Source organism: Microcaecilia unicolor, chromosome 6, assembly GCF_901765095.1.
Source record: "Microcaecilia unicolor chromosome 6, aMicUni1.1, whole genome shotgun sequence".
NCBI lineage: Eukaryota > Metazoa > Chordata > Amphibia > Gymnophiona > Siphonopidae > Microcaecilia > Microcaecilia unicolor.
The window spans coordinates 130500299-130527215 of record NC_044036.1 but is presented as its reverse complement, the minus strand read 5'-3'; the positions used below and the strand labels follow the sequence as shown (position 1 = coordinate 130527215).

Sequence of the window (26917 nt, the reverse complement as noted above, 5' to 3'; positions counted from 1 at the left end):
CTGGAAGAGAGGCAGAAGAGAGGGGATATGATAGAGGCATTTAAATACCTCAGTGACGTTAATGTACAGGAGGTGAGCCTTTTTCAAACGAAGGAAAACTCTGGAATGAGAGGGCATAGGATGAAGTTAAGAAGAAACAGGCTTAGAAGAAATCTAAGAAAATACTATTTCACGGAAAGGGTGGTGGATGTGTGGAATGGCTTCCCGGTGGTCATGGAGATGAAGACTGTGTCAGAATTTAAAAAGTTTGGGACAGGCACGTGGGATCCTTTAGGAAAAGGAGGAGTTAGTGGTTACTGAGGAAGAGCAGACTGGATGGGCCATTTGGCCCTTATCTGCCATCATGTTTCTATGTTCATTGAGTGTCCCCTGGTCTTTGTACTTTTTGAAGGAGTGAAAAATCAATTCACTTTTACCCGTTCTACACCACTCAGGATTTTGTAGACCTCAATCATATCCCCCCTCAGCGGTCTCTTTTCCAAGCTGAAGAGCCCTAAACCTCTTTAAGCTTTTCCTCATCTGGGAGCAGGTCCATTCTCTATCATTTTGGTCGCTCTTCTTTGAACCTTTTCTAATTCTGCTATATATCTTGTTTGAGATACGGTGACCACAATTGAATGCAACACTAAAGGTGAGGTCACACCATGGAGTGATACAGAGGCATTATAGTATTTTTGGTCTTATTTACCATCCCTTTCCTAATAATTCCTAGCATTTTTTGGTTTTTTGGCCGCTGCACACTGGGAAGTTGTCGACAATAACAGCTAGATCTTCTTCTTGGGTGCCGATTCCTAAGGTGGACCCTATTATCGGGTAACCTATCCCAGACCAGGCTTTCATGCATTTTGTTACTGTTTTAGCTGTTCTATATAGGCAGTACCAAATCTCTGCCTCTCTCTTTACACCTTAGATTGCGAGCTCACTAGGGACAGAAAGGTGGTATATCACATCAAATCCCTTCATCTAAGCATTCTTCTTGATACGCACCACTGCCGTTACCTTGCAGTCATTAGCAATAATCATATCCATTTTTTTCTCTTGGTTGGTGCTTATCAGTGTCTCTTCTCCCTCACCCACACCCACTCAAGGGTTGCTCATGAATTTCTGAACAACAAATATACAGCTTCCAGCTAAAATTTCAGACACAAGTTTCACCATGGCAGATCCTGCAGCACTAAACCTAGCCAATGAGATTTTCTTCAGTGGTTATGGGTTTTGTACAAGGTTCCCCAAGCCCAACTTCTATTGAATGGAGCCCTTACTGATCCAATCCTCTTACATAAGATCACCCAACAGGGATTCCCATCTTTATTTTTTTCTCACGTTGGTGACCCTTGCCATTAAGCTGCAGGCGACTGCCACCATCGCAGGCATTCCCTTGGGAACTACAGAGCAGAAAATTCACCTTTTTGCAGATGGCATGCTTTTGTTTTAGGGGGACCACGTGAGGGATTTGCCTGCCATTGTCCAAATTATTAACTACTTTAAATCTTTTTCTGGTTTAAAAATTATGATAAATCTGAAATTTTGTATTGCGGTGCCCCTAGTGTCCCCAGCCTCTCCCAAGGGGTTCTCAAATATCTGAGGATTTATCTTAGCACAGATCCTCAGTACCTCTACAAGCTCAATTTATGGGATACAATTCATCATATTAAGAAGCTATGTGATAAGTGGAAAGATTTGGGTAGGACTGAACTCTTTAAAATGGTGATTTTGCCCAAGCTCTTGTATCCCTTGCAGATGGCTCTCTTTTGGATTATGGCCGTTTCTCTGGAGGGGGTCACACAGCCCTTTCTCTACCTCAGGAACAGGGCAGTTTGGGGCCCCTGATCTTTGGCTCCACAACGTGGCTGCATTAATGGGCTGGATTCATAAACTTTATAGCCAGGTGCCCAAGCTTTTCCCAGATGACATCTAGTCCATGAGTCTGCTGAATGGTGGGAAGTAAAGCAGCCCGAACACCCAGCTGAAACCACAACAGCTCTATGAAATTCTTAAGAGTTTGAGAAAGTTGCCTTGGGCCTTTACTGGCATCTGCACTAAACGTCCCACACAAGTAAACCTGGAGCATGCAAGAAAAAAACATCATGTTGCAAGGGGAAAAATTACAGTCACAGGATTGAATATTAAAATAGAAAAACACTGAGCAAAGGTGTCAGTAAGCAAATCTTTTATTACAAATTATTTCAACACTGGTAAATTTCAAAAGCAAATATCGGTCACATTTACAAAAAAACATTTGGTCCTTTCAAATACTTTTCTTTTGACACTGATTAAGAGAGAACATGTCTGGGTCTCCATTTCCTATTGCACCTTATTGGGAGGTGGAGGGGGGCACTGACTCCCCAGCCGTATCAGTGGGGACCTCATTTCTTTTAACACTGAGACCATGGAAATTATATTAGTGCCACTTTCATTTAAAAGAAGAGGACCTGCCTCTTCCACTCTGAAGAAACAAACAGATCATACTCCAGGAGTCCCAGGATTTGGCACCAGACACATTTCCAGCTGATAAATCTGCTTTATGCAAAGAAATAGGCTGGCAACAAGGTCTGAATCTAGCAAAGTGCTCAGTTTAAAGCACAGTGCAATTTGCACAGACCCAGGCCTGGAAAGGGAGATTAGCAACCTAATGTCACTGGAAGCACTTTGAGCTTCCATGCAGGCTGCAACTCTTCGCCTCACTTCAAGTACTGTTGTATTGTCCTGAACTGTCACTTGAATTCACCAATACCATGCACACCCCCAAGAAATCTTCCTGCGGGGACACGAAGGGGCTGATTTTCAAAGCACTCAGACTTACAAAGTTTCACAGGTTATTATGTAACTTTGTAAGTCTAAGTGCTTTGAAAATATGCTTTTACACATCCCTGGAGTTAGCAAAGATGTCAAAAGTTGCAGCGCTTACCCTGAAGTAATCACTTAGAGACTAAGCTCTCTGGGCCAGGGGCTCACTACACCCTGTGTCAGATTTAGATTAAGGCAATATATAAATGCCCAGATAGTAATAACTTAAAACCATAGCAAACTGCTGGACTGACCAGCCTCCCACCATCTCCTCATTTCTAAAGTGTGCTGGGACTAAAGTTACAAAGGTCAGCCATCTAAAGGAACCTTAATCTGCTTAAAACTGGTTAAAAATAACTGGGCGTCTCTTTCTTATAAAATCAGTCATTTAATGAAACGGAATACTCTGGTTATTTTCAAATGTTTTCTATGGATAAATAGTGGTTTTCCCAAAGGAAAAGTCACAGGGACATTCAAAGCAGCTGTGAAACATTTGCAGCGAGAAGCCAGCCACATTTTCAAAGAGATGCTCGTACAACATTTCTCTTTCAAAAGGAGATCGCAGTCCATGCTGGTGAGGAGGAAAAGGGACAGTACAATTTTTTTGTTCTTTAAGGAAAATAAAAGGTATGCAAAACAAAAATAGAAGGTTTCTCTCATGCCCTTCACTTCATATAGTCACCTTGCAGCTTTACTGGAAGGTAGTGTGCCTGTTTAGTTTTTTCCTTGGTTTAAACTGCTGCTGTAACAGGCTTTAGCTGTCACTCACAGCCTTAGGGCACATCGTTCATGAATATGCATCTCCTGAGGTTAGGGGCTGGGCCTCCAAACTGGGATTTACAAACAAGCTGTACCAAGTGGCTCTGTGTAAATTTAAATAAAAAGAACACAACCTTAGAAAAGAAAAATGATTAAATGTAAGAAACTCTACATTTTAGAAAGGAACTATTTTGGAGATCTCATTCCTTTGTGTCCAGATGCACTGCCAATCTTGTGCTCTGCTATAAAGGAAACCAGCTCTCAATTCCCGAGTGCAGATTCTACTCAAAAATAGCCTTTGCCCAACAGTGACACCTCAGGCTACATCTGTACCAGGTTGCAGAGGCATCCCCTGGCCAGGGAGCACCACTGCAGTGACTGGACTAGGTGGGGCTGGTTGCAAACCAAAGTTCAGAGCACCAAAGCCAAAAGGAATAGGAGAAACTGCCAAGCTGAAAAAACCATGCCAACAAAATACAGTGTGTGCTTGATAGAGGAAGGGAAGACAGCACCTTAGCCTTTCAGACTACTGCAGTCCTCTCCTCCTACCTTGTAATCACCTTCAGCTAAATCGCTAAAGCCTACAAGCAGTGTATCTTCCTAAGGTTTAAATGGTTGGAGGGAACTGGTGGAAAGGTGAGTCCGCACACCTCCAGGTACTGGTCACTGGAAGGACAGTTCAATTTACACCCAGCTTCGCAGGAGAAAAGTCAAGAAAAGAGAAGGAAACTGGGAAATTTGCAGTGGGTCCTTTAAAGAAAGCGGACTTAGACATTATTGTTAGATATCTGTCAAGTGTAGTTCCCACAATTAAAAGAAACTTCAGAGAACCAACATCCCAATTGCTTCTATGTAAATTAAGACCTAAAAGCAATTCAAGACCCAGTGTTTCACTTTCCATTTCTCCCTCCTAGTGGGGCTTGATTTCTAAAGTAACTCTGCTTCCACCCAGCTATCCACCTGCCTTCACTAGATTCTTTTTTTTTTTTACTGCAGTAACACTTACACAACCATTAATTTCTCCATCTCTGGAATCTTCAATCTGCGCATAAGCAGTCGGTTAATTCAGGTAAGTTCTCTGCTTAAAGCCTCTGGGACTGAAAGCCACCATGAGCATAAGCACACATGTTAATAGCCAGATAACGCAGAAACGGTGTTCAAAACAGAAGTTAACCCAGGTAGTACAAGAGAGCGTATTATATTAAAATGAAGGGTAATGAAGCCACAATGCAGAGAAGTAAACGGGATTTTCATGCGCACACAGGAAAAATTCACCACCAAGCCTGAGGCAGGGTAAGCGAGTTAGTCAACAGATTTAATGCCAGTTTGTTCTGATGTTCTACACATAGCTGCAGTTTCAAAAGGCAAAACAGCTGTGTGCGTGTCAGAAGAAAATGGAAGTTCCAGCACACACTTGCGCATACGTATCGCATGTTCATAAAGTTTACATGCTAGAAATGTTTGGGAGGCTGATGTGTGCCAGCACTTTTTTTCTTCTGACATATTTACTTATTTAGATTTTACTCACACCTTTTTCAGTAGTAGCACAAGGTGAGTTACATTCAGGTACTCTGGATATTTCTCTGTCCCAGGAGGGCTCACAATCTAAGTTTGTACCTGAGGCAATGGAGGATTAAGTGACTTGCCCAAGATCACAAGGAGCAGCAGCGGGATTTGAACCAGCCACCTCTGGATTGCAAGACTGTTGCTCTAACCACTAGGCTACTCCTCCACTCCAAATGAAAATAATTCAGATAGTTAAATGTAGAGAGGGACAAAGACACAAATACCAACGTACGTTCAGACCCACACTCCATCATACCTGCAGACCTTCTTTCTCACAAAGTCATTTCACACACATTCCCCTCTTCATCCCCGACAGAGACAGACACAGAAGCAGAGTGATAGGCAGACCCTGTAATATCTTCCTCCCTACTGTAAGCCTATTTCTATATAAAATACCTTTTTCCAAGTCACATCTGTGTGTTGTATTATTGTGCTACAAAATCCACTGCCCCTAAGAAGTGGACCCGGGACCAAACCAAAGCCAACGCTAACATCCTTCTCTAGGTTTAAATATCCCACTGCTGCTCCTTGTGATATGCACAAGGAGCCCTTAATGACAGTCACAAAGCCAAACCATCAATTTTGGAGGAGCCCAGCATAAAAGAATGGGGGATAGGGCACATAAATTAGCCCCGCCCCTGCTCTCCGTGCCTCCCCTCCCCTCCCCCTCCCCCCCCACCCCACTGCAGCTCACAAATTCCTGAGCTGGCAGGGATCTCCAAACCCCACCAGCTGAAGAGGTCTTCCACCAGTGGCCTGGCAGTTGGTGGCTCTTTCCATGGGCTACTGCTGTGCCATGCACCCCTCCCCTTCCAGGGCATGCATGTGGAGGAGTGGCCTAGTGGTTAGGGTGGTGGACTTTGGTCCTGGGGAACTGAGTTCGATTCCCACTTCAGGCACAGCTCCTTGTGACTCTGGGCAAATCACTTAACCCTCCATTGCCCCATGTAAGCCGCATTGAGCCTGCCATGAGTGGGAAAGCGCGGGGTACAAATGTAACAAAACAAAACAAAAAAAACCAAGCACACACGAAGGGAGGGGGACGGCTGCCAGTGCAGGACCTCTTCCGCTGGTGGAGCATAGAGATACCAGCCATAAGAGCAGACAATGCTACAATCCGTGTGTGTTTGGGGGAGGGGGGAGGGAGAGGCCTGAACCCAAAGTGAGGCTACACCACACAACCCTTTAAAGCACATGCGTCTGGCAGGCTTCCTCAGATTAGCAAGTTCTGTGTGCTTTAAGATTACAGCTAAACTGTATACTGGATCGTTGCAAAATATATTCTCGTTAATTAGTTTAGTTGGCATTTGCTACACCACCTTCTCTAACTCTACCATCAGCCCCTCTCTTATAAACACACAAAGAAAGAACAGGATGTTTTCCACAGTAGCCCTTCTGACCTGGACAACCACACCAACAGACATTCAGGAAACTAATTACAGGGTGTTCTGAGACAATATGAAAAACATGGCTATTGCCAATATCTCAGAGTTGCAGCTCTCAGGAATTCAGGATACCTACACACACAGATATTAATAAAACAGGAACCATTATTATATTTTACTCAACTTCAGCATTTCCTCTTTTTCTTTAATATTATTTCGAGTTGATTTTATGAGCTGTGTCTACGGTTTTTATTGCGTTGTAACATAATTTTTGTGTTAAATAGTTTTGCTGTATTTTGTTACTATATGTTTCTGAGTATTGCACTCCAGAATTCATTTAAAATTTCATGTTTCATTTATAAGAGACTTTGTATGGGCTGATGTAAGAAACAGTCTCCAGGTTCACTTCTTCGCTGAATGGCCACATTAGCAGCCCCAGAGCTTTTAAGTTACCAGGTCCCTCACTATAAATCAGCTTGTGGCAGCTTAGGGAAAAGCTCAACCTCTTGCTTTTGCAAGAACTGATGGTTTTAACTGTGCTTGTCATACAGTTATTTTAATTTTTTAAAACTGTATTAGATTATGTGCCCCTGTTTTGTTTATTTTTGAGATATGTCTTGTACTGCACATTGATTTTATAACTTGCTCCAAAGCAGAAGAAAAGCAAGACAATAAATCAAATGTGTTTTCAATTACTGCACACCACATATTCCAGTGCTATATAAGATTTTTAAATTCAATTGAAGATGGATAAAAATAGGGACAGCTCAGTTACTGAGGTTCCCAAAGCCCCAGTAGCAATCAGAGAATGGGGAGTGACTGGAGAAAGGGAAATACAGGAGTTGGGAGGGGGGACAAAGAGAGTAAGCGTGCAGGGGAGAGAGCGGAGTGTGAGAGGAGAGAATTGAGGGGAAGAGGAGCTGGTGGGAGTGTAGAGCAAGGTGAGGAAAAATATCATCATCTAGACTGAGAGAGGTGGTTGGGGGGGGCGGAGGTGCACCCTTGAATACGAAAAAAATGCACTCACCATAGTCCTGCCATTTGCACCCATCAAAGCAAATTAGCAAGCGGGTGGGATGTGGCAAGATTCTATGTTGACTGCATTTCACCCTCAGAGGTAAAGAATGCTTCTGCATACTTCAGAAGTTCACTTTTCCAATCTTTTCCATACTACTTTAGCAATACTGACAATGTCTGCATTGAGACAGTGATCCAGTCCTGAGACCCAGACACTCCTTGCTAACTGTGATTGCCTAAGAGGGAGTGACACCTGGAACACATACAGCTACCCCATTCGTGATTGCAGGTTTTCAATGTGAAACCACAGATTTTTAAAATGGCTCTGAACTGAAACTGGTACCCACAGATGTGGCACTACTGAATAGCTAGAACCCAGCAAAACAGCAAGGCACGGCTGGAAGAAATCTCCATTCAGGGCTCTGACCCCAGGCTAAGTCAGACAGCAGCTCATAAAGTGAAGGCAGGACACACTGCTGGAGGGTGGAGGGAATGAGCTGACAGTTAATGGGAGAGTCAGACAGCAGCAACTCCTTCACATGAGAAGCACACAGCAGCAGTACTCAGTCACAGAGATGGCCAGAGGTGACGGAGCTTAAGGAGACTGCTGGTAGATGCTGGAAAACAGCTCGTAAGGCACTCCATGAGACCGCCAGCTTACTCAGTAACTGGCCACACCATCACCACCTTCCAGAGACCCTGAAGACACCAAAAACAGGATCACACATGCACAGAGCTTGGCTAAAAGCCTCTTCATTCGCAGAGCATTAGCAATTGTATGGCATCACTTTATGCCCTGTGTTCACTATGAAAGAAAGGCACATCGCTAAGAAGGTCCACGGGCTTCATATTTAGCACTGTATGTGCAGTATTAACTATTTCCACACATAACCCCAAAGGTCATTTCTTTTGAACCACAATTGTAAACAGTCTGGAGACGCGATTCTGTGCACCGTGCTGCCCAAGACTCAACTGCTGCTCGATAATAACTTAAGCACTGACAGAAATACAGAGGAGGCCACATCATCTGGTCTCAAAGGTAAGAAAGTGAGGATAAAGCTTGTTCAAATAAGGCCTTGAGCTTTTGTTCCTGAGATGTTTTGCAGTTTCAGAGGTATGACACAAAGGCACCAGGTAAGTGACCTGCCCTGACCTCAACACGGTTTTAAAAATCCTTCCACCGGCACATGGTGAAAAACCACTCTTGTGATGAGTGCGTCACACGAGCAGCAGAGGTGTGTGAGAGAGAGAGGGCAGAACTGCGAGCCATGAGCTTTCTGCCCAGAACTCCTTGAATTTTCTCTTGTAGTTACCCAGGGTGATGTCATATAAGACCAACCATTTGATCAATCTGTCTCATGTAGATACTCTTCAGGGGCAAAGAATACCGGCGCTCATCAGGGACTCGATTACACTGGAACACAAAGAAGACATTACAGCCCTTCACCATCAACCTGACACACACAGCCACCGACATCAGAGTCCTTCTGATCCCTTTACTAGTAGTCTAGCACGTACAGCTGCTGGGATATCACTAGATCCTAGACCATGTCCATTCAACCCATGCAGAGGGGCACTTCATGGAGCTGGAGAATGAACTTTTCCCTATTTTGCTCCATATAGTAACCTTTCCAACAGCAGCACCAGCAAAAAACGTTGCTTCTTTTTACATTGACATCAATATTAAAAGTTTCTGAAAATTACTCCAACCAATAAATGAAGCAGGCGTGCTAGTCTTTGCAAGAGCCCCATGAATGTGCGACACTGACACAGGTAAGGCAGTTATACAACACCGACAGAGGTTTTCCAAAAAAAAAAAGGTATGACACTATACTAAGAGATGCAACACTTAGATAAAATACATCTTGAGACGAATGCGAACCTCTAGAACCTTTCTATGCTGTTACTACTGAAGACATCCTCTCCTCTCAAGTCCCATCCCCCCACCACACACAGGAAGCACGGCGTCAGGACAGGATAATCGGGTACTTACATTACAGCTGCTATTGATATCTGCAGATCTGAGTCTATTCTCGGGCTTCTCTTCATCAGTCACTCTGGGGAAAATATCCTCCCACAATGAGTCCCGAAGGCGTTTATCCAATGGCATAATGTGCCCCTCAGTAGTAAACAGAAATTTATTTCCAGATTTGTGCACTGGATTCTCTTCATCAAAGAGCTAAAAGGAAAAGAACACAGAATCACAAACTCAGAAATAGTAAGGGAGGGAACAGGAGCCAGCTTAACATCAAACTGTCAAAAGAAGTAGGCTGATGCTCAGAACTCCTGCAGAACCCATACTGCCGGAGCAGCACAGAAACTAGCTTGCCAATGCTCGAAGGAAATAGTATTCTATGTGCTTGGTTCATGTGCAGAAGAGTTTAGCAGTAAGCTCAGCTCTTCTGCACATGCTCCAGGCAAACCCAAACACACAACACTGCCTGTTTTCTGCACCTTTAAATATCAGCTTTTCAATTTTTTTTTCTTGGCAGGCTTAAATTTAAGCAGAGAAAACAGGTGTCAATATGTGCTTTCACTTTCAGGTTTGCTCTGGACTCACACACAATCGTCCCTCACTACCAGCGCTTAAGGCTTCCTCCTGCTTCCAAATTCAATAAAAACCAGCAGATTTTATTTTATTCTTATTCTTTATTTGAACTTGCTGTACCGCTTAAAGTGCTCCACAGAGCTAAGCAGTTTACATAAAAATTATCAAAGCCATAAGACAAGAAAAGAACTACATATAATGAACACAATGTGTACAGTGCGTTTAGTAGTGCTATAAAAATGATTAGTAACAGTAGTAGTAGTATCCTGAAACCCTGACCAGCTCAGGCTTACTCCGAGGGAGCTGAAAAACCCAGCCCTAAGGACATTGCTAAGCCGCTAGTTCCTACCCTCCCTCCCCCTCAGTTCCTGCTAACACCACGGAAGACCTACCAGAAATAAATATTTACAGGTCTCACTCAGGAAGAAGCTCTCCATACGATCCTCCTTGGATTTGTCAATAACATGGTGTAATGTAGCATAGCCACATCTGGAAAGCAATCAGAGAAACTATTGACACCAGCTGTGCTAAAAAGGGCCAGTCTGAGGACCAGATAAAGCCCCAGTGCTTAACCCCTACTCCCTATAACTCAAGAGAACAAGTCAGAGCTTTCTCATGCAGTATCAGACTGTATTCATTCTAACCCCTAAGAAAGACGGAGGCAGAAAGAGAGAGAAGCACGCACAGTGCCGCTGACAGAGGAACACGACCCATGCCGCTGATACAGAGAGGAATGTGCACCATGCCGCTGACAGAGAGAGAAGCACACACCACGCCGCCTAAAAGTATAGAAGAAAGCAAGCAGGAAACATCATACTTTTGGATAAAAAAAAGTAAACCTCCTGTGGATAAGGATACAGGAGCTGCCCTACTGGATCAGACCAAAAGGTCCATCTAGCCCAGATCCCGGTTTCTAACAGTGGCCAGATATGTACCCCTCTTTTAATTTTAAATAGTTACTAATTCATTCTAAATGCACGAGATCCACTCGAAATTAAGTGCAGACCTCAGTTCTAGCAAACATCCAGAAACAGAAGTGAAACTTAAGGCTGATTGCTAAGTCGGGTTTAGAAAGGCAGAAGTGCTTCTGAAGCTACTAACTTGACTTTGGTGTACTTCTCCAAGCTCTGCAAGATATCCATTCCCACGTGGAGATAAAAAGGATTCTTTGTAGCCTGGGAAGGAACAGAAAGAAGATCAAGAGGCAGCCAAATAGGATGCCAGAGAGCAGGAATTGGCTGGAGCCTTTATGATACTGTTTTACAATCAACCATGTACACACAATAGTCACTTAAACCAGTCATCAAACATGGTCTCCAGTGAACACACTTACAGAAGCATCGTTAAGAAATATAGTGCGATGGAGTATCAAATCTCTGTAGACTATTTTCACCGCATTATCAGTCCAAGAAGATTAGAAATACTCAGAGTCCAAGTGTGGCTGTGACTGGCTAAAGGTTTGTTTGTTACAATATATGAAGGACGCCGATGTCATCTTTCTTTTAGAATTGAGTAAGGAGCCTCTCAAAACATGGTATCCTGTCAGATGCTATTAGCTTACTCTGGAAGTCTTTTTGAAAGACAAGTTTTCCAATTTTTGGACAAGGTGATAATTTTGTCATTTTTTGAAAAGCAGGTTTTGGATATTTTATGAACTTTGAGTATTACATTTTCACTGAATTCGTACGCATGGACTGATGATGATAATGTTGTGGTGAAAAAAAAGAGTGTAAATTATATCATCTGACATGCAGACATTTGATAGTCCATCATGCCATACTTCTTAACTATGCTACTATAATTCTGTTCACTGGAGACCATTCTTGATGAAGAACTCTTTTAGGAGCAGAACTGAAAGGAGGTAAAGTTTACACTTGAAAATTACCATGAACAAAACATCCAGCTCCGAGTCAAAATCCCACTGACATTGTCACCTTGATAAGAATTCATCATTTCTTTCTTAAGTTTTGCTCACATCTTTTAGTTCAAGCTTTCTACATCTTGAAAGACATGACAACAGCACAAAGTGCATTAATAATCTGTTATCCATTTACCATTTAATTAACTCAGAACCTGCTGGCATTCAAACACTTTTTATAGTACAGAAATATTGTCACATCTGAAGTAAAATGTGTTTTGCAGAGTAGTGGTGAGAAAATTTTATAACACTTTGACATCTTGGCTGCCTTTCATACCATGAACCATGATATATTATTGACTATGCTGTCAGAATTTGGCTTTACTGTTTCAGTGTTTAACTGGTTTGAATCCTTTTTGAAAAACAGACAGTATTTAGTCCTAAAAGACAGCTGTTATTCTTTACCTTGGGAATCTCCTTCCGGCGTTCCTCAAGGTTCTCCCATCGCCCCACTTTTGTATAATTTATACACAAGTTCTCTAGGTCATTATTTTACGTTTTGCAAAGCTTTGAAAACATATTTGTTTACTAGGACTGGGAGGATTTAATTTCTCTGTTATGTGATGCATTATGTTTATATTTGTATTTATGTCATTCCTGATATTTGTTATCAGTTTCTTATTTTATACAGATTGTAACTCTCTTTGAATCTGAATTTAGAGAGTTGACAAGATATAAATCCTTGATAACACTTTTCTTCTTCATGGAAAGAGATCAAATCTGCTCAGGTGTCCACCTCAGGATAAAGTTATGTTGTTATCAGGTTCTGCTAACCCGCCAACTCTTCCAAAAGGAATTCAAGGTACGGTAACAAAGCAGAGAACTGAAACATATGTCAAGATGTCACAAAATATATTAAAACAAATTAAAAGATAAAAACATTAATCAAATTACTTCTACTAAACCTAATCAAGAAGATAGATGTGTTAACACCATCTGAAAAGTAAAAAAAGATTCATTAAAGAACGAATCTGCACTGGTAGATTATTCCAAAGATGAACAGCAAAAAGAACCCCAAAGGAACCAGAAAACATTGCTTTAAAACAAACAGATTTGGCAGATGGAAAAGTAAAAAAAATAATAATTACATGATCGAAATATAGAACTATTTTTTTAGCACATTAAAAGGGAAAGGGAAATGGGACTTCATATACCGCCTTTCTGAGGTTTTTGCAACTACATTCAAAGCGGTTTACATATATTCAGGTACTTATTTGTACCAGGGGCAATGGAGGGTTTAAGTGACTTGCCCAGAGTCACAAGGAGCTGCAGTGGGACTCAAACTCAGTTCCCCAGGATCAAAGTCCACTGCACTAACCACTAGGCTACTCCTCCACTCCAAAACGTCTACTGAACAAGCACCATATAAAGATAATTACCAACCCCCATATTCAGCCAGCGGCAGTTGGTGCTTTTGCTGTCTGCCGCCAGTGTTAAACCCGGATATTAATATGGGGCCATTTCCGGTGACCGGCATTGACTATCCAGTTTCAGCATTAACCGGTTAAGTGCTTTTAACCACTAAACACAGCCACTTTGGCGCTGAATAACCACAGGTAGAAACTAAAACACTATTTAACCGACCGGGAGCCGTTCCTGTTTTGAATATCGGACCCCCGTTTTCTTTTCTCACAGGGCAGTAGAAGCTGTTGATCCTCTGAAGGCTGCCGGAATGGAAGTATCATAACTTTAACTACGAGGCCCAGGCAATGTCATGGACTCTGCACATCTCATTGATAGGGTGAACAATCTTACATTTGTTTTATGTAGGACCCGACTCCTGATGACGCTGATAGCGAAACACACGTGGTGTAGAGTCTGGGGCAGATTGTATGACTGGAAGAGTCTGGGGTACATTGTGTAAGTGGAAGAGAAGGTGGCACGTATACAAATGAAGGACTCAAAGGGATTGATTGGATTCCTGTTTGAAATTTCTGGAACTGAGGAGTGGCGGCTAGAAATGCACAGTGATTAACTACGGAAACAAGGAGACAAAGAGAACTGAGCACAAACTTTTGTTTGAGTGCAGCATTTAAAGCTACATGGACTTTGCAATCAGTATTTTGTTGGGGTTCACAGGCAGTTTGAATTTGTATTAGTGAGTCTGCTTTATTTGTATTTTAAGGTATGCACAGAAAGGGATACGAGTGCATATGACTGCACATGTGAAAGCAGGAAGATGTTAAACTAGTATGTTTTGTATGCAGTAAATGATAATAAATAATAAATGATTATGTAATGCTGCATAACTGATTATGTGATTTATATTGTTAGGGTGAAGAGATCTTTACCTGAATCCATTTTATGCTGCTTAGAGAACCTTATCCTTTGCTCTTTCAGTACAGAGTTTATAGTTATTTCAAAATGTAAGAAAGAGAAAGCGCAGACAGCCTGGAAAGTTCAAGTTCTCCCACACCACCGTTTTGATGCTGGAAGGAGGCTGCAAGTCTCTCAGCAAATTACTTATTGAACAAAACTGGTGACTAAGTTTGCTTTTATGCTAGACAAGCCGACCTGTTAAAGTCAGTGCTAGAGGTGATAGCAGCAGGGGGCTGCCGCCCCTTACCTGGTACAACAGATATGTGGATTCCACCAGCTCAGGCCGCAGAGGATAGAAGAGGACATCAGGAGCCTGCAGTTGCCAGTTGTACCTCTCAGGAAGTGCACCATAGCGTTTCCAGATAGCATAATAAAAGGCATGAAGACATATGGCATCTTCTACATCGCCTTTTAAAACCTGGAAGGAAGACAGTGTCATTTGTAAGCTACTGGACCTCTTCTCGCAGTTCTCAGCAGCAGCAATGCTCTGTGAAGAGGGAGGTACAGCCTTAATATGGATACAATGGGAATTTGAACTGCAAACCTTCTCTATCTTGGGCATGACGCTGCTTTGGGAAAACCACATCCCTCTCCCTATGTCAGTGTACCCTCTCTGAATACAGCCCCGAATGTGTTAGCATACTGTGGCGTTTGGATGAACCTAAGCTACCATTTAATATCGCCATCAAGAAATGGCTGAGTCTGCACCGAACTTTAGTTTTCTGTGCATAGCTTTGTGAAAGGGGTCTCAAGAAGACCTCTGCTCATCTCCACAGGGAAATGCGAGAGATAATTTGCTGCTATTTAATTACCTGTAATCCTGGGAAAAAAGCCTGCAGAGAGTCTACCCAAGTGTTGAGCAGCTGCCCATTGAACATGTTCACGTTGACATACAGCGGGGGGTCTCCCTCGCCCTCATTGCATGCCTCACGCCTAGAAAGGAAGAGAAAGACTCAGAGGCTGCAGCACATTCCAGACAACAGTCCTACAAGTGACATGTTATTCTTCAGCACTAGATTAGACAACCAGCAAGCTACACACTAGCAGAAGAGTTCAAAGGAGAAGTAAGGAGGTTTACATCTTTTTATAGTGTTTTCCAAATAAAAGGACGCATCACTGCCCCCCCCCAGGCAAAGAGAACTAGTCTATCAATGCTCCCCCCCTCCCAAAAGGCAGAAGACATCTCGCTACCACCCCATCCATGTAGAAAGGAAATTAACGTTTCACGGCCCTCCCTCCCCCCTCCTATAGGGGAGAGATGAAGAGCCTCTCACTGCCCCTCCCCCCCCCCCCCCCCCCCCCCCCCCCCCACACTCTCATCCACATGAAAAGGAAAGGAGGCAGTCTGGCAAAAGAAAGGAAGAGGAAGCCAGCCTCTCATTCCCCCCAGCCCCAAAGCTTGAACTGCTCCTATGAGGAAGATAAACATTACCCACCCTCTACGCAAGTAACTCTGGATACTCCTGTAGGCTTCATTAAACATATCAAGGTCTTCCCTCTCTCCAAAGAGAATGTAGGATTTCAAAAGATACTCATAGAAGGAGTCCAGTCCAGCACCTAAGCCACTCTGCTTTCCAACCCAATAACCAGTCTGGATGTTCACCACATTTCCTGAGAAAACATTTACAAGAATTTACATGTATTAATCACACAAGCCGTACCTGCACCAGCTTTAGAGAGACTTGTCAGGATTACTGCAAGACACTTATGGCTGAACAATAACCATCCCACCCCACACACAGAATCACTTTAAAGCTGGGACTAGAACCTTCCACAGTGCCACTCACAAGAGGTCTTGGTAAGACTGTGCTTCCCATAATACTCTCTGCAATTTAAAGCCGCACCATGAAGCAAACGCAACGTTCTCTCTGTATAGCTCTGACCATGGGATTCCACGGCAAATGCTGATTAATCTGCTCTCTCTAGACATCTCTCCTCCATGGTAAGCACCACTGTCCAAGAAAGGAAAGGTGGCTTAGTACCTAATAGTCCTGTATCATTGCTCCGCAGACTCCAAAGAGCTCTGACCGCTCGCCGTGCCACCCACTCAAATGTAGAGTCCCCTAGTAACCGGCTGAGAATTCCAAACTCCACCAAAAGAGAGCCGGCACCAGCTGTACACGTCTCATTATTACTGTCAGGGGGAACGCCTCTCTTCAAATTAACCTGTAGGAGGGACAAGGACAGCTGAAGCAAACTGAGGTCAAAGGAAACACGTCTAATACACACTCAGCCAACATGAAATGTTCCCGACACACTTTCCTTAAGACCTCCACGTTCTCAGTCACAAGAGCTAACCTTTACCAATTTCATAGTTGATCTAGTGACAGAAAACTAAACTCTCCAGCCTGCTTTCAGATAATGACTGCACCATGGCCAAACACTCGTTCATAAATAAATTAAAACCATGATAACTGCTACATTATCAAGAAAAACACAGTAAATACTTTCTTTCCGATCAATATATCGTGGTTCTGTAGATATTATTTCTCGTTTCCCATACCCTGGTCAGTAAGGGGCAGCTTACTGACTGTCAGAGTTGCTGCCCTTCTTTTGGGATGGTTGGGGGTGCAATGGTCACCTTCTGCTATTTTGGGTATCCAGCTCAATCGAAACTGGCCTCTGTTGGGCCATGAAATCAAAAGCCTTCATTTACAACTACCTAAGACTCTGCAATCAGGGGCCCTAAATCAAACCACTGCATAATGATTGGAAATCTGTGCAGTGTCCCCAGGCACTGCCAGCCGTTACTTGGAAATCAAACCCAGGTCACCCACAGGCAGCGAGCCACAGAGCCAGCCTACAGCTTAGTGCATTTGGATCCTGGAACACGTCGGCTTTACTTTCCACTTATAACCCATCCAAGATGCTTCAGGAAGATACAAGACAATGTACAGGAGCACCGGTGTGGTCAGGGATGTGCAGAAGGGAGGAATAGTTAATCTTGGAAAGCCAAGAATGCAGGGTTGTTTATACACATATCTGCGTAGGAAGTTACAGAACACCTCCCACTTAGATAAAAATCCACCACCCACCTAAATGTGTTATTAAAAAAAAAAAAAACCACCACCTCCCAATCCTTCCATACGAACCCATAAGCAGCGACACTGTCAGCAGTGCGATACCTACCCGTGGATAAGGCATTCCAGTTCTGGTGTTTTCAAAAGCTGGCAGTAACCTCACAGCCAGGTCCCGCGCCATGTGCAAAAGCTCATTATCATAATCCTTAATGGCCATGTCCCCAAAAGGCTGCTTAGAATCTGTTATGATTATGTGAGCAGACAGCAGACTTCCTAAAATCCTGTTTGTAGAAAAGCATTAATGTTTAAACTTGCTGTACTATCTTTTCCAATGAACAGATCAAAGTGATTTACACATAGAAATGTAAAAGTTAGGAAAAAAAACTCCATAAAACAGGGGAGAAGAACTCAACAAAGTTCTATCAGACCCAATCTAAAAGTTAAGAAGCAATAAAAAAAAAAAGTAATAAACGTTGGAAAGTGTGAGAAAGCCAGCGGCTCTGTGCAAGGACAGACACCAAGAGAAAAGCCCTTCTGCAAAGCTGAAGCTCTGATGCTGAGAGGCGCTTAATAGCATCCCTGCCTTCCCTACTACGTCTCATGCTCCATAGAGATCACACCCTCTAGACCAGGGGCTCTCAGGACACACCTAGCCAGTCAGGTTTTCAGAATACTCACAATGAATACACATGAACCACCTACTTTGTATGTCGATCCCTCTCATGCATATTCATTGTGGATATCCTGAAAACCTGTCTTGAGAACCCCTACTTTAGATCAGCGCTTCTCAACCCAGCCAGTCAGGTTTTCAGGATTTCTACAGTGAACTTGCATGAGAGAGATATATATGCACTGCCTCTCTCTCATGCATTTGGTCTTTTTTAAATGTGTGGGGGACAGAAACAAGGAGGCAGTATATGCAAATCAATCTCATGAATATTCATTCTGGACATCCTGAAAACCTGATTGGATGGGGTTCCATGATCTACAGTTTACAGGAACTATAAGAGAAATGTTTTGTGTAAGACTCACCTAATTGTGGCCTCAAAGACTTGGACTGTTGAATCTTTGTCAAATGAAACAGTGTCAATCACTAGCTTCACCGCTCGCTGGAACTCAGAAGAATTGCCCATAACCTTACAAGTGAAACAAGAAAACACCGCTTCAGAAAGAGAAGGGAAGCTGAGGGGGTAACTGCTGCACAGGTCGAGTGGGTCACTCTTCCACTGACTCTGTCAAACCTGAAGGATCTCCATTTGTCAGCCTTGCCTTGTAAACCAACCCAAAACTCTAAATCAAAGCCCATCCTCACCCATACCACAAGTCTTCCTGACTGCAGCTAGTCCCTCTTACAAAGCATTCTGCAAACCAGCAGCCAGGACGGTACAAGATAAGTCCCACACTGGTAACCATACAGCCTTGTTCTGCATCCTCCACTGCAACACAGAGGTTTCATGCAGCCCACCTCTACATTAGCTTGAATGACTATGGGGCAGCCTCTCTCTGAAGGACAGATATACAAAGCATTTGTCCCACAGACAAAAAGAGGAAAAAAATACTTTAAATGCAATTACTTTGCTCCTTTAGGACCAGATGTGTCTTGAATTGATAATGTTTCCACTTTCCATACATACAATAACTCTGCAATTGTGTCACAAGCTCTTGATGGGAGATTACAAAATACATTTATTTCCAGCTATATCTAACCAGCATCAAATGTTCCTCCCAAGCCAGCCTGAAAGAAATGTACTTTCAGATTCAGCCAAAGTGCAGTCATATCACGCCACAAAGGAAAAAGAAATGTTAGCAGTTAGCTCGTACTTGACCCATGTGAAGCTCGACTCACCGCTAGCGTGTCTAGCGCATCTATCAGAGTTAAGGAATAGTTGCCAAGAACATCATTGATATTCAGATTTGACCTGTAATGAAATGATGTTTAGAACATTAAAAAAAATCCACCATAAAAAAGGTACATAATAAGATGCCTTATAGGGACACACTGCATAAACCCTTCTATACAAGAAACTCAAACAGGAGATAGAAAGATGTATTATTACCTGCTAATTTTCTTTCCTAGAGTCCTATTAGAACAGAACGAATGGGTTAAGCCCCTTTACTAGCATAAGACTACAGAGAACAAAGGATTGTGAACTCCACAGTGTGCAACCACCACTGCCTTGCTGTTTTCTATAACAAAGCATATGTACACAACCCCCATTCACCCCCCAAAATTAGTCCAAGGCGGGGAAGTGGGAATCCAGATTCTCCACACATCCACCTTGGAGTCACACCATAAGGCCCGAAAGCAAACAGACATGAAAGGTAGGAAAAAAATACTCAGTCCCTAACCAGCCAAAGCTAGTCCCAAAAACTACTACTACTTATCATTTCTATAGCGCTACTAGAAATGCACAGTGCTGTACACTTGAACATAAAGAGACAGTCCCTGCTCGACAGAGCTTACAATCTAAACAGGACAAACAAGAGATAAGGGAATTACTAAGGTGGGGATGATAAAATAAGGGTACTGAACAAGTGAATAAGGGTTAGGAGTTAAAAGCAGCCTCAAAAAGGTGGGCTTTTAGCCTAGATTTGAAGGCAGCCAGAGATGGAACTTTGACATACCGGCTCAGGAAGTCTATTCCAGGCATATAGTGCAGAAAGATAAAAGGAATGGAGACTGGAATTACAGGTGGATGAGAAGGGTGCAGATAAGGGAGATAAGGGGAGGAGTGTAGGGAGAGATGAGAGTGGAGAGGTACTGAGGAGCTGCAGAGTGAATTCACTTATAAGTCAATAAAAGGAGTTTGAATTGTATGCGGAAATGAAGTGAAGTGACTTGAGGAGAGGGCTAATATGAGCATAACGACACTGGCGGAATACAAGTCATGCAGCAGAATTTTGAACAGATTGAAGAGGAGAGAGATGGCTAAGTGGGAGACCTGTGAGAAGCAAGTTGCAATAGTCTAAGCGAGATGTGATAAGAGTGTGGATAAGGGTTCTGGTAGTGTGCTCAAAAAGGAAAGAGCGAATTTCGGTGATATTATAGAGGAAGAAACGACAGGTTTTAGCAGTCTGCTGAATATGTGCAGAGAAGGAAAAGAGAGGAGTCGAAGATGACAAATCACAAGCTACACTCTCAGGGTTGGTATCTGGACTGGTCTGGTAGGACTCAAGAAAAGAAACCAGGACAAATGAGATGTAAGAAAGTACCCTCCTGTATTGGATCGTAGCCCAAGCTGCAATCTTCAGATACAGGATGTGGCTTGGAGTGCTGACAGACTCACAAGGCACCAGTTCTAGTTAGGGGATTTCCCCATTACGTCTAGAAGGGCAAATGCTTTTCTACACCTGGCTCCTGGCAGACCACAAACGGCTCCACTATGTCGATGGTATCTATATTCATTTTCTAGTATTTCAGGAGACTTCATGAAGCCAAAGCAAACCCTCCAAGTTTTTTTCTCAACATAAAATTATCGGGTATTAAAGTTATTAAAGTCACAGGTCACATTACACCCAACCATTAAAGAGCACATTGTTATATGAATATTTTCCCATGCTGCCTATTATGATATAATTCATATTCTGTAATATGATTGTTTTACAGTGCTGTTAAATTATATTTGACACTGTATCACGTTACTTCTGTTTCTAGGATTGAGCTTGCCACCTCTTGAGTCTCATTGATGGTATTTAAGTCTATAACAGTTAATAAATCCCAATAAATAAGAAAAACAAACACCTCTAAAGCACTTGAACATGTGTTCCAAACCCTTGGTAAATATGAATAGGTGAACTACAAGTAGTGCGGGAGCATGGGAGAGTAATACATACAGGGAGGACCCCGAAATACTAGTTTACTTTACACTTCCTTAAAACACTATAAAATGTGTAAATCCAAATTACTACATAAGCATGATTACATTTTTTAAAAAGTCTAGATTAGTGCATTAAGAAGGATTGCATAAACAATCCAGACATTAATTGATCTTAAAACAGCTCTTACAAGCGAGGGGTCAACTAACTGAACAACCTAAACACTATCAAAGCTTTACAGCTCACAAAACATCCCTTTTATGAACATGCAAATAAGGCTAATAAATTATTGCATCTTAAGAGACAAATTCAAGGCATTAAAGATGGAAAAGGTAAACTCTTTCTACAACCTAAACAAATGGCAAACCGTCTAGCTCAGTTCTAATACCTCCCACTGTTAAACTCTACATATCTTCCCAGTTTATCTAAAGTCTGCAATGACCTGTTCCTCGCCAAATCCAAAAGTCACTACTCCATCCTCATCCTCCTCGACCTATCCGCTGCTTTTGACACTGTCAATCACAACCTACTTCTTGACACACTGTCCTCCTTTTGCGTTCCAGGGCCCTGTCCTCTCCTGGTTCTCCTCTTATCTCTCCCATCGTACCTTCAGAGTACACTCTCATGGTTCGTCCTCCTCCCCTATCCCGCTCTCTGTTGGAGTTCCTCAGGGATCTGTCCTTGGGCCCCTCCTTTTTTCAATCTACACCTCTTCCTTAGGCTCCCTGATCTCATCTCATGGTTTCCACTATCATCTTTATGCTGATGACACCCAGCTGTATCTCTCCACACCAGACATCACTGCGGAAATCCAGGCCAAAGTATCGGCCTGCTTATCCGACATTGTCGCCTGGATGTCCAACCGCCACCTGAAACTTAACATGGCCAAGACTGAACTTATTGTTTTCCCACCCAAACCCACTTCTCCTCTTCCTTCACTCTCTATCTCGGTTGATAACACCCTCATCATCCCTGTCTCATCTGCCCGCAACCTCGGTGTCATCTTCGACTCCTCCCTCTCCTTCTCTGCACATATCCAGCAGATAGCCAAGACCTGTCGCTTCTTCCTCTACAACATTAGCAAAATTCGCCCCTTCCTCTCTGAGCACACCACCCGTACTCTCATCCACTCTCTCATTACCTCTCGCCTTGACTACTGCAACCTACTCCTCACCGGCCTCCCACTTAGCCACCTATCCCCCCTTCAGTCCATCCAGAACTCTGCTGCACGTCTTATCTTCCGCCTTGACCGATATACTCATATCACCCCTCTCCTCAAGTCACTTCACTGGCTTCCGATCAGATACCGCATACAGTTCAAGCTTCTCCTACTAACCTACAAATGCACTCGATCTGCAGCCCCTCCTTACCTCTCTACCCTCATTTCCCCTTACGTCCCTACCCGTAACCTCCGCTCTCAAGACAAATCCCTCCTTTCAGTACCCTTCTCCACCACCGCCAACTCTAGGCTCCGCCCTTTCTGCCTCGCCTCACCCATGCTTGGAACAAACTCCCTGAGCACATACGCCAGGCCCCCTCCCTACCCATCTTCAAATCATTGCTCAAAGCCCACCTCTTCAATGTCGCCTTCAGCACCTAATCACAACACCTCTACTCAGGAAATCGAGACTACCCCAACTTGACATTTCGTCCTTTAGATTGTAAGCTCTTCTGAGCAGGGACCGTCCTTAGTTATTAATTTGTACAGCGCTGCGTAACCCTAGTAGCGCTCTAGAAATGTTAAGTAGTAGTAGTAGTAGTTTAGATGGGTGATCTCTCCATACAGCAATTACAGCGGCAGGACCAGACAAATTACCTGCAGAATTTTTTTTTAATGACTAATTGATCAGGTAACTGCCCACTTAACCACCGTCTTTAATACTGTGAATCCTTCTATGATGCCTCTCTTATAGTAAACCCAAAGGGAAAGATCCTTCCCTTCCAAGCAGCTACAGACCAATTTCTCTTTTAAACAGTGACTATAAACATTAACCAAGATTTATTTATTTAAAAGCCGCATAGTCCACCTACAACCAAATCTTAAGCCACAGAATGGAGGGGGTAATCGAAAGGCTCATCCTCCTTCCCCTACCCCCAATGGGACAGGGTTCATAAGAAATAAAGGTCAGGCAATGTGAAAACAGCTTCTTAACATTATTTAAAAATATGCTGTAGAAACATGATGACAAGAAAGCATTCAACAAGGCAGGACAGCCGTTTGCTGCTCTTCGTAGGGTTGGCTTTGGAAAACAATTTTGTACCTGGATTCAAGTCATATGTACAGCACCTACAGCTGCAGTTTTAGTAACTGGACACTATTACAAAAAGGAGCAACACCACAGCTGTCCTAGTTACAGAACCTTTTATAAGCCTATTCAGATAGAAATTTAACGATTTCTGTATATTATCTCCTTATATATCAGAGATCCTACTATTTCATTACCTATATGGGCTTTATTCAGGAGTACAGTAATCTGGATATTATTATTATTATTACATTTGTACCCCGCGCTTTCCCACTCAAAGCAGGAAACAGTTAACTTCCAAAAATCAAAATTATTTGCCCTTCAATTTTAAGTACTTTTAATGCTCCCACCTTACCTTTAATCTTACAGTGAGAACATCAATTTAATTATTTGGGAATAATGATACCTGATGATCTATAAACAACAAAACCTAGGCCAGCTCACTTTCCAGGGCACAAAAAGGATGCACAAAAGAACAGCAAAGAAAAGGATGGTTGGCAGATCTTTATTCAATAGAATGACCCAACACAAACTGTATTTCGGCTCCAAGGCTTGTGTCAGGGGTCTGCAATTTCAAAAGTACAATGTAATGTTCATATATTAATGGTCAATAAGAATATAGTCTTTAAAAAGACTGCAGGGACATCAAATACGATGGAATTCTGGTGTCAGAACCATACTATTGTCAAGCATTCTCTCCTGTAAACGTACCTAAGGCAGCTCACTATGAGCACTGAAAATAGAGACTGTGGGATTTGATCCCCTGACAAAGCCTTAGTGAAACAGATAAGTGTCACTATGATAATTGATTCTTACACATATTGATGCTTTATGAGACTGATATGTGAATCTTCCTTTTCCAATTTTCAGTTGCCATTAATACATGAATATTACATTGTACTTTTCAAATTGCAGACCCCTGACGCAGGGAGAGTGTACAAATGTTGATAGGGGGTGCTAGAGAAGCATTTCTGTACAGACAATTGATATGGGGAGTTACAGCAGCGTTTCTGTAAAGATGTTGATACAGGGATGGGGTGTGATATGCATTTCTGTACAGATGTTGCTAAGGGTGTGATAAGGCAGCGTTTCTATATAGATGTTGATACAAGGTGTGATATAGTAGCGTTTCTGTACAGATTTTGATACAGGGAGTGATATGCACTGTTTCTGTACAGATATTGATACAGGGGAGGGGTATGATCCAGTGTTTCTGTAGAGATGTTGATATGGAGTGATATGGCAGCACTTCTGTACAGATGTTTATATGGTGTGTTTCTGTACAGATGTTGAAATGGGGGTAATATGGCAGCATTTTTGTACAGATGTCGATAGAAGGCTGAGGTGTGACATGCAGTGTTTCAGTACAGATGTCGATAGAAGGCTGAGGTGTGACATGTAGTGTTTCAGTACAGATGTCGATAGAAGGCTGACGTGTGACGTAGTGTTTCAGTACAGATGTCGATAGAAGGCTGAGGTGTGACATGTAGTGTTTCAGTACAGATGTTGATACACAGGAAGATATAGCAGTGTTTCTGCACAGATGTTGATACAGGGGGATGATATGGCAGTGTTTATCTACATGTTGATACAAGGGTGCGGTGAGATATGTAATCTTTCAGTACAGAAGGGTGAGGTGTGATATGTAGCGTTTCAGTACAGATGTTGATAGAAGGGTGAGGTGTGATATGTAGCGTTTCAGTACAGATGTTGATAGAAGGGTGAGGTGTGATATGTAGTGTTTCAGTACAGATGTTGACACATGGGGAGTGACATGCAGTTATTTCTGTACAGATGTTGACAGGGGAGTGACATGCAGTTATTTCTGTACAGATGTTGATACGGGGGTGATGTGGCAGTGTTTCTGTACAGATGTTGATACAGAGGAAGATACAGCAGTGTTTCTGCACAGATGTTTATACAGGGGGATGATATGGCACTGTTTATCTACATGTTGATACAAGGGTGAGGAGCGATATGTCGTGTTTCTGTACAGATGTTGATACAGAGGAAGATACAGCAGTGTTTCTGCACAGATGTTTATACAGGGGGATGATATGGCAGTGTTCATCTACATGTTGATAGAAGGGTGAGGTGTGATATGTAGCGTTTCAGTACAGATGTTGATAGAAGGCTGAGGTGTGATATGTAGCGTTTCAGTACAGATGTTGATAGAAGGCTGAGGTGTGATATGTAGCGTTTCAGTACAGATGTTGATAGAAGGGTGAGGTGTGATATGTAGCGTTTCAGTACAGATGTTGATAGAAGGGTGAGGTGTGATATGTAGCGTTTCAGTACAGATGTTGATAGAAGGGTGAGGTGTGATATGTAGTGTTTCAGTACAGATGTTGACACATGGGGAGTGACATGCAGTTATTTCTGTACAGATGTTGACAGGGGAGTGACATGCAGTTATTTCTGTACAGATGTTGATACGGGGTGATGCGGCAGTGTTTCTGCACAGATGTTGATACAGGGGGATGATATGGCAGTGTTCATCTACATGTTGATAGAAGGGTGAGGTGTGATATATAGCATTTCAGTACAGATGTTGATAGAAGGGTGAGGTGTGATATGTAGTGTTTCTGTACAGATGTTGATACACGGGAAGATATAGCAGTGTTTCTGCACAGATGTTGATACAGAGGGATAATATGGCAGTGTTTATCTACATGTTGATAGAAAGATGAGGTGTGCTATGTGGTGTTTCAGTACAGATGTATACAGGGGAGTGCTATGCAGTTACTTCTGTACAGATGTTGATAGGGCAGCAGGGTGGGTAATGCAGATGTTGTGGCGGTACATGGGTGTAGGATACTCACGGGTTCCCCGTATCAGGACCCCGGCCCTCGCAGTCTATCGGGTTTAGCTCGTCCTCGGGGAAGGCGTGTCTCATGTAGTTGTCGTATCCGAAGACAAACATACCGCGGGCCATCTCCCGCATCTGCGCCCGCAGCGCTTCGGGAAAGGCGCTATACCGGCGCCCGTACTCATCACCGGCGCCCAGGAAGTAGCGTCCGTACGACTCACGACACACACCTTTGCTGGCACCGGCACCGAGGCCGGGCTGCTCGCCCCACGCCTCACCGAACGTCAGGCGTTGGTAGAAGCCCAGACTTAGGCTGGGGCCCAGGCTTAGGCTGGGGCCCAGGCCGAAGCCCAACCACAGCAAACAGTGCCGAGCGAGCCGCAGTAGCAGCAGCCCCAGCACGAGTGAGCGCCATTGCATAGTGCTGGACCCGGGTCCGTCAGGTGCATCACTGCTCCGGGGCTCTCCCGACCCGTTCCGTCCGTCGGCGTCGCTCTTCTTCGCGCAGCTCTCACACTTCCGGGTTTAGAAGTTACCAGGGTGCTGACGTCAGAACGGATGCGTTCCAAGCCTCGCTCCAGATCCCGTGTACCAATAGAATCCGCTTACCAAATCGAGGTCGTCCAGGAAAGAGTTTCGCTTTTCTGTAGCCCAATAGGAACTTGGCACGTGAGATAATCCGCCTCCGCCGCTCCCCTACTCCGAGCCAATGAGGGAAAGCGGCCGA

At 43.3% G+C, this 26917-nt stretch overlaps 1 protein-coding gene across 1 annotated transcript; it reads right to left on the bottom strand.

Annotated features, from left to right (window-relative positions):
- Positions 1-6068: 6068 nt before the first annotated feature.
- Positions 6069-26706, bottom strand: EDEM1 (ER degradation enhancing alpha-mannosidase like protein 1). The gene is made up of 12 exons (XM_030206202.1): positions 26204-26706; positions 19166-19238; positions 18352-18455; positions 17429-17600; positions 16282-16465; positions 15736-15910; positions 15112-15232; positions 14547-14717; positions 11164-11237; positions 10455-10551; positions 9508-9693; positions 6069-8928 (listed from the first exon to the last, which is right to left on the bottom strand). Exons 1-12 carry the CDS (start codon positions 26608-26610, stop codon positions 8839-8841), a joined length of 1854 nt encoding a protein of 617 aa, XP_030062062.1. The 5' UTR covers positions 26611-26706; the 3' UTR covers positions 6069-8838.
- Between the last annotated feature and the right edge of the window lie 211 nt (positions 26707-26917).

Excerpts from the sequence above, each read along its gene's own strand:
- EDEM1 (XM_030206202.1), bottom strand. The coding sequence starts at position 26,610 with ATGCAATGGCGCTCACTCGTGCTGGGGCTGCTGCTACTGCGGCTCGCT. Across the intron at positions 17,601-18,351 it reads GTCTTTGAGGCCACAATTAG|GATTTTAGGAAGTCTGCTGT; the intron begins GTGAGTCTTACA and ends TTCTACAAACAG. Across the intron at positions 15,233-15,735 it reads CAGAGTTACTTGCGTAGAGG|GCGTGAGGCATGCAATGAGG; the intron begins GTGGGTAATGTT and ends CTTCCTTTCTAG.